Genomic DNA, 8369 nt, shown 5'->3' with positions numbered 1-8369 from the left:
TTTTCCAAGTTTCTAAATATAGATTATTTTTAAAGTTAATTTCGTTTTGGCTTCCAATTTGTGACTAATTCACCGTTTTGGCTCCTATAAGTGTCCGACAGTTTGATTTGACTCTCAAAGACCATTTTTTTTACGAAATTATCTTTGGGGGTCGAAATGAAATTATTTCTGAAAAAAAGTAAAAAAGCACAAAAACCACATCACCTCTTTCTCTCTCCTCCACTTCACCTTATCTCTCCTCCATCACACCACCTCCTCTCCACCTCACCTTTCTTCTCCAACAATCGGTGGACGACTAGAATTTTTTTCCCGGTCGGCGACCATTCGTAGGAGAAGAGAGGTGAGGTGGGCAGGAGGTGGTGTGATGGAGGAGGGATAAGGTGAAGTGAAGGGGAAAGAAATAGATGATGTGGCTTTTATTTCTTTATTTCTTTGACTTTTTTTTCAGAAATAATTCCATCTTGGCCCCCGAGGACAATTTCGTAAATAATTTGGCCCGTGGGAGTCAAATGGAACTGTCAGACACTTATGGAGACCAAAACGGTGAGTTGGTCACAAATTGAGGGTCAAACAGAATTAACCCTTATTTTTAAAATAACATTTATGATGTACAGAAGTGGTTTTAGGATATCAATATATCACACAGATAATAGAATTAACTAACCAAACAATAAACTTCTTCTTAATTAACGGGTAGAATCTCCAAAAAAACTCAAAACCTCTTTGTCGCTCAAGCTGGTAAGGTGTTTTTGCGGTTAACATAATTGAATTCAAAGTCTTAGTTTTGAATTTGAACCTCCGATGCCCTAATTAGAGCGAACTTAAAGTTTATAAAGGTTCACTGCCCGACTAAGATGATCAGATGAGATGATGCAGTGTAAGGTACTGGCTTAGATGGAATCACGCTTTGATGGTCGTCACATTTTCCGATTTTGATAGATACCCTGACGATTTGCGGATCATATACAGAAAGTTGGCTTATGGCATGGTTTAGCCTTTCATGTTACTTAGTTCTATTCAGGCTTGTTCGGGAGCTCAAACGGACTACACTTTTTTAATTGTTCTTTCTCTTTTCAAGATCTTAGCTCAAGCCAGGTCTTAGGTTGGATAAATCTACATATTTTGAGATTTTCAGGTATCAACCTGTCTCCTTTAGACCTCCCTTACTATTTAAGATCCAAAGCATAGTTTTTAACCAGGTCTGACCTGGTGTGGTTTAGAGTTAGAGCATCGCTTAAGAGACTCGTGATGACCTCTCAGTTTTGTGCTTAGGTGATAGAGCCCCTTCAGATTCACCTCATTGTTAGCTTGGTAGGAGTCAACCTCTTCGTATTATGGTATTTTGTTGACTTTGTGACTTGGTCAAAGCTGACTATTATTTGGTTCAGGAGGAGTCCCCCCACTCCTTAATCGAAATCTGACTCTTGACTTGGAAAATGCATATCCACCGGTCAGAAGTCCGAAAGATTCGATATTCAAGAGATGGACGAAGAAATTCCAAGTCACGGGGGATAGCTAAATCCTCACGAAGAGACGAAAACTCTTTGTCAGGACGCAGTCAGTGGCTGCAAGCATGTAGACATGTTGCCCTAGTGCGGTGGGTAATTTTCCCACGTTGTTTATGCCCTATTTCATTAAGGGGTCCAGGGTAAAGTATGGAATTGAGTTTTTCCCAGGAATGTGTAAACTCTAGGCGAGCCGTTGACAACTGCCACAGTGCTTAGCCATGCTCTGACCTCCAGATCGGCTTCCTAATTCCCCTTTATGTAGCTCTTTTAGAACGTACCCAGGTTCATTCGAGGTGATGCGCGTAGATAAGATCTAGGGTACGACCTCTTGAAGCATAATCTTAATTCTTTGGCGTGAATTTTTCAAGCTTCGTCGTTTGTTAAGTAACTAATCAGTCGACTCATCCATGAGATTTCATATCAGTTGATGGCTCCTACATCTAGAGTGCCGCCTTTCAAGACTGCTGGGCATTGGAGGAGCACAAGCAAGATTGTTTATGCTTCTTACTTTGGATGAGCTGAAGTTAGCCAAGGCATCTGTGTGTCTATTTTCGAGTCTAGGTACTTGCGTTGTACTCACTTCTTTTTATCGGCTCTGCAAATGTGTGCTAGGTAGGCTATCATCTTCGGTCCCTATCTAGGTAGGTGCCCTACAATTGATCAACGACTATCTTCAGATCTGACGATAAGCTTTTGGACCCCCATTTCTTTGTCTAGGTTCTTTCTGGCAATCAAGGCTTCCCACTCTGCTTTGGAATTGCCCCGCCCTTCTTAGTTGCTTTAAAATTTGACATCATGAAAAAAATATATATTTCAAGTTTAGAGAGAAAAATTACTCAAAAGTGTATTTATTCTCTTTGAATATTTTGACCAGAATATTATTATGAAATGTTTGTTGGTTATTACCTATTTGAAGGGCCAAGACCCATGTGAGGAAACTCTAAAGGGCCTCGAGGAGGAGGAACAAATGGAGGGGGTTGAGATCCATGATCTAATCGGGGTGGAGGAAGTACATGATTTGAGCTTCTATGGTGCATGTGACTTGTTTCTATCCAAGGATCCCAATCATCCATATATCTCACCCTCTTTGCAGGTACTGGGTGGAGTGGACTCGGTGGTTCATGATCGGTGGGAGGAAAGCTTCTTTTATGGTTCATCATATCATATTTCTCTAAGTAAGGATCATGTTCAGAACCAAAAAGAAGTGCTCTTAAATTGGTTGCTTCGATCCGACCATCCATGAAGGCTAACATGTCAGCGAGAGAATTGTTGATACACTTGTAGATCTCCTTCACCTCTTCCTCCCCAACAGCTCTTGCAACATTCTGAGATCGATCAGTAAAATCCTCAACCTGGAAAAACATAAACAAATAATATTCAATAAAAGGAAATCATATGCTACAAGGAAAAAGTTAAAGATGTTTTAATTTTGTAGTTGCAAAACTAACACTTATATTGCCAAATCGGGAACCCCATTTTTTGAATATCCAAGCTCCTTCATATGTGCTCGCACAGAGACCTTCAGACCAGAAATCCTCAACGGATTGAAGCTGCAATGGAATTGAGTGCCATAAAACAAAGGTTAGCATATAGTTCACCATTTGAAGAACCCTTTCTCAAAAGCACATCTACTTCATTTATAGATAGTAACCGCTATCATTTACCTAACTATTAGCAGTTTTCGATAAAAGAAATAAGTGGTACCTTTGATATCAAAGTTATAAATAGTTCCGCCAATGACTCCTTATTTCTTCGACCATAACCAATAAACTTACTTACTGTCTTCATTAGATGTGCTGGATCAGTTCCTTCTGACAATGCCAAGATGAATTATATGTCAAGAATATTTTGACTGAAAATGTGCAAGCATTGTTTCAGAATATAGAAAATGTATCCTAGTTATAGTTCTCTCATTCCCCGGAGGTAAGAGAAATATGTATATATAATACTGAAAGAAATAGTACATCGACTTTTTCAAGGGAATCTGTGGAACGACAGCATAGTGATTCCAATACGTCGAGGGTGACTTAGAAAAAAGTATTACTAGTTACATTTTGGCAGAAAATCGAATATACCTTCTAAATTCATAGGGTGATTTTTTGCATATCTAAATAACAAAAACAAGTGTAAGGTACTATAACATCCCCATCTTCGGTACAATACAAAAACGTATCACCTATTTGAACTACAGTTTGTTCTTCCTTGTACGCGGAGCCCTTACGAAATATCTAAAGCATGATTTCCTAGCAGGGTGTCTTCTTCTTAAGCACATCATCCTCAGTAAATCAGATAATGTTTCCATCATTTGATAATATTTCTACTATTTCTGTAAATTTTGTAATTAGCTCCACCCCAGTAGAAAAATCCATTACAATATTCCCTTTCAAGCGAGACTGAAACTTCTACTGAAATCGAGACTTAATAGCTTGAAAAAGATAAAAAGATTATTACTCGAAGAAGATCAGCTGACTAAAAATTGAAATGCTATTTTCTATCGACTCTCGTGGTTTTATTTCTTTTCTAACTTAATAATACTAAGTTCGATGAGCCTGTCTTTAGATAGTTTGAGCTGTATATACTCACTTCCTTGCAACAATAACAGGTCTAAACACATTACCAAATAAAAGTTATGCTAAGGAATACCTTTAAATAGTCGGGAGAAAGGTGGTAGAATAGGCGGGTCACGAGTCTGCATAGATAAAGAATTTATCAGAGAAAGAATAGGTATATATCGTTCGAATATAGTTACAACTTACAAAAAAGTAGAATGTAATAACTTTCAACACTCGGTGAGAGGATAAACATGCTTCTGTACAAGTTAGTTAAAGCAGCTTAGTTCCTTTTATATGACACGTCTATTAAGTATTAATAACTAACAGTCACCTAGACGAGATATTAATTTATTAGTGATAGGCACTTAAACAATATATCTTGGACCAAGGGCAACTTCATCCAATTGATAGACAATTGTCAGAAACCATCATTCTGGGGCAGTAGTTCCCTTTAGGGAAATAATCTTCTTAAGAACTCCACATCTTTCAAAAAGTAAAACCAATATCTTCTAAACTAAATGAACAAGGTTAACCAACTAGCTTAACTGTCTGACAATTAATAACAACAAAGCCTGAAAGAAATCAATAATACTGTAGTAATGTTTCTTGCAGCTAGCAAATTAGTCGAGCAACGTGAATACAAGTCTTACATCAGTCACCCTTGAAAAAAGAGGTTTTCTGCGAACCCCTTACTGTCCTTGACCGCATTCTTAAATTGCTACAAAGGTCTCATTGGCCTCAGAAACTGTGAGAACTCTAGTGATCTGAATCAGGATCATCATTTGTAGGTTGTAGCATGGAACTCTAAACTTCCAAACTTGCAGTTCTCTGCGGATCTAGTTCAACCAAGCATGCATTATACAGAAGATTTTGTTTTCTTTGACTGATGATAATTTTTTGTTTAGGTTTATTATATGTTCGTGAATTCTCTTCCATAGTTCTATAGGTCTTTGGTAGAACTGTTTTGCCTTTCCCCTTTCTAGCTATTAATTTCACTCTAATGTGTTTGATAGCTGATAGCTACATGCAAGCCCCACTCCATTGGAATATTTTTTTACTAGGATTAGGATAAATTGAAGAAGCACCCAATATTTACTTAGTTACTGTTTTATCTGATTCCCTGAAGCTAAAGGAATTGTTCTAGATCGGGATAAGTACTAGAAGTAAGAGCCAGACAAACCCCACAAGCCTTTTTCTACAAAAAAGTGAAACTATTATAGTAGATTAGAAAATACCTGCAAATGAAAAGCGGCTAATAGGATTAAGGATAAAGAGTTCAAGGTTCCGTCTTTTGAACTATTGATATCATTTGCACTTGCCCAAGCTTTCATCTGTAAAAGAAACAAGAATAAATGGAATCCAAAACGCAAAAATATTCATAATATAACAAACAACAGTAAGTGTTTTTTCGGGTTTAAAACTTTCATCTCTTGCTCGAATAAAGCAAGTTAAAAGAAAAATAGAAGGGAAAATAAGGAAAATCTACTAAAAGCTTATATACAATTCTCTATTTGAATCTACAATACGATCCGAAAATGATTCGCGCTATGATTTACAATTTGACAGCATTGCTCCAGAACATAGTGACAAAAGCTCACGAAGCATTTATATGAACTAGACGAAGCATTGGTCATTACCAAAAAACTTAATTTCTGAAATCTTTCATCAATTGCAGAAATAATGTGAATAATCTGGGATTTTGCGATCCCATCCTTGTTCTCAACTGAAATATCACACTCAATTCCAGTTCCACGATCTACAACTTTGACAATAGGTACTTTTGCTCCCATGATTGGATGGACACCATAGACATGCCCCTTCCCTAAAACAATGATGATAAAGTCAGCATGGTCTAATCTGTAGTAGATACAAGATCACACGATGCATATAGCTTGACGCTAATGGTGAAAGTATCCAAACATATAAAAAAAAGACGTAGTAGTTACATTGAAGATTATACAGAAAGTTAGCAAACTTCCTTAGGGCTGAAATCTTCTTCTCACGGGGAAAGTCGGCTGCACTATTTTCGAAATTAATAGATAAATCAAGATCACTTTTCGCACTAAACATGTTCATTGAAAAGGACCCAAAGGCCTCCACAATAGGAAAGTTACCATTATTGCCTGAAAGGAAACAACAGAGTGATCAAATTTTACTATTTCACACTGGAAACACTAGTTACCAAGATTAAGAACAAAAATATGGTAGTACGATAAGAACAAACAAAAGAACATAAGAAATTATAACATATTGTTTAGTACTACCAAAAGTTTATCTTGAAAAGAATGGTTAACTAGAAATGCCGCTGTTGAGGACAATAACAAGCCGAAAAGCATTTTGGAAGAAGTTTAACTGCCACAATTCTTATTCACTTCATAGTTTACCACAGAACTCTCCATGATAACAACCCAAGATTCCACGTAGTTGGGTATGAAGTTCGGGCATGCTCATACAGGTCTTGTCCTGATCCTGCTCTGGAGCCACTAGGCAGATTTTATTGTATACAAAGTTACAAACACATATATAACGCGAAGACTGGAAAAAGATACGGAGTGTGCAAAGGTTTCTTCGTCTCGGAGGGAGATTGACCCTTGAATACAAAGGCAGAAGAGAGTTTGACACTTCGACCGCAAGACCAATCCATCAAACACAGAGAAGAGTAGGCTTAGTTATCAGATAGTGCCAACTGGAAGGACTGTCACTCAACAAATCATTACAAATGATAATCGAGCATTTTCAGCAGTGACCAGAGGATACATTTGAAGGAATTTATGATATTTTCAGGGCTGAAAGTAACAATTGAAATATTTACCATAAATATCTTTTGCCATCACATTAAATACACGAACCAAATCCTTCCGATTGTGATAATCTTCTGGTCTTGGATTACGTGCAATACAAACATCATGAAGTAATTCATCAAATATAAATATACATGGAGTGAATCTAATCTTCTGGAGTGCCTTTAACTCAATCTTATTAGCTCTCTCCCGAAGGCCTGAATGTAGTAGACAAAAATAACACATGGGATGTGCTTAGAACAATCAACAATGAATCACTAGGAACAAATATTCAACATCATTATATAATGCTAGACGATCCACAATGTAATCTGGAGTTGCTAGTTACTTAAACTAGTTTATGCAGGTGTAACGTTCGTGATGGACATTATTTGTTTATAACAAACTCTCAGTTCAGTGTTTGGGTGGTAGTTTCGATGTGCTTTAGGATTCGAGCTATTACTTTATCTCCCCCGCCCTTCTTGGTCCAGTGTTTTGGTCAATGGTGCACAAAAAGTGTTTTGTATTTGCTCAAGATTCAAGAAATATTAGATGAAACTGTTTATCTTGAATCGCATCTGTCTCGATAGTTTTTATTGTTCTCTATTATGTCTATATAATCACTAGAACAATATGAACTGGCATCGTATATCATACAGAGAGAAGGTATAATTTGCAGTTCATCGTTTATCAACATGAGTAATGAGATGTTACATCTAGGGTATACAAAAGAAAATGCATATACAATATAAATTAGGTGCTTCAACAAGTTACCTTTCTCTCCTACTTTCATGCTTCAGAACCTGCGAGTTTGATAAAAACTAACATTAGACAGAACCCTAAAAGTCCAAGCTTGGTGCTTAATGAAGTATGTACTATAAGTTTTCTTACCTGAAACTTCAAACCCTAGGTTATGATGTTGGGATAAATTAAAAAATCAAATCAAATATACCTAAGAGCATCTCCAATGCAAAACTCAAAAAAATCTCTATTCATCCTATGTGTCAAGTTCCAATTGAGATTCTCACTCCTAGGTGGCGTCAATAGAGATTCTCAAATTTTTTGTGTCTCCAATGCAAAACTCGAAACTTATCTTATTTACTTATGTGTCATAGTTATTTTTGTAAATAAATAATTAGTTATTTTAAAAAATATAGAAGACTCGATTTCTATTGGTTGAAAATCAAATATTGATGAGGTGGACAATTAGAGATATCTCAAGAGGACACTCTAGAAATAGAGTGTCCTCTTGAGATATCTCTATTCCACCCTCGACACGTCATCTTAGAGATCCAAATAGAGTGTTGGATTGGAGATGGTTTTTAAGAAAAAACTCTAAAAATCCTAAGTGGCACTCGGAATTTCTAAGATTGAGTGTTGCATTGGAGATGCTCTAATCCTAAATCACACCCTCAAATCCTCATCATAGTCGGGGGGCGACTAATTAACTAATCGTCATAGTCCTCGTCGGGCTCGGGTGCTTCGTGGGCGGGTTCGGGCCTATGGGCATAATTCCAACCATGGGCACT

The 8369-nt window shown here is 37.1% G+C and overlaps 1 protein-coding gene across 4 annotated transcripts; it reads right to left on the bottom strand.

The window, feature by feature from the left end:
- Positions 1-660: 660 nt before the first annotated feature.
- On the bottom strand, positions 661-8315 carry LOC147551961 (protein HESO1-like). Of its 4 annotated transcripts, XM_086669687.1 has the most exons (12): positions 8233-8263; positions 7732-7792; positions 7615-7643; positions 6873-7058; positions 6007-6183; positions 5698-5882; positions 5296-5391; positions 4152-4197; positions 3213-3319; positions 2957-3058; positions 2415-2860; positions 661-2286 (listed from the first exon to the last, which is right to left on the bottom strand). In XM_086669687.1, the coding sequence occupies exons 3-12, from the start codon at positions 7631-7633 to the stop codon at positions 2280-2282; spliced, it is 1371 nt and encodes a 456-aa protein (XP_086525813.1). In that variant the 5' UTR covers positions 7634-7643; positions 7732-7792; positions 8233-8263; the 3' UTR covers positions 661-2279. The 4 variants fall into 4 exon arrangements, with proteins under 4 accessions (XP_086525813.1, XP_086525812.1, XP_086525815.1 ...); XM_086669686.1 differs by having other exon boundaries at positions 7615-7792; positions 8233-8315; XM_086669689.1 differs by lacking the exon at positions 661-2286 and having other exon boundaries at positions 2341-2860; positions 3213-3316.
- Positions 8316-8369: the final 54 nt, after the last annotated feature.

Source organism: Eschscholzia californica, unplaced genomic scaffold (genome assembly GCF_041429995.1).
Source record: "Eschscholzia californica isolate CP2 unplaced genomic scaffold, dmEscCali1.0.p SCAF_3, whole genome shotgun sequence".
In the NCBI taxonomy this organism is placed as follows: domain Eukaryota; kingdom Viridiplantae; phylum Streptophyta; class Magnoliopsida; order Ranunculales; family Papaveraceae; genus Eschscholzia; species Eschscholzia californica.
The sequence above is the reverse complement of the archived record's forward strand: the minus strand, read 5'-3'. Positions and strand labels throughout refer to the sequence as shown.

Excerpts from the sequence above, each read along its gene's own strand:
- LOC147551961 (XM_086669686.1), bottom strand. Across the intron at positions 5,392-5,697 it reads TTCAGAAATTAAGTTTTTTG|ATGAAAGCTTGGGCAAGTGC; the intron begins GTAATGACCAAT and ends TTTCTTTTACAG. Across the intron at positions 3,059-3,212 it reads TTATAACTTTGATATCAAAG|CTTCAATCCGTTGAGGATTT; the intron begins GTACCACTTATT and ends ATTCCATTGCAG.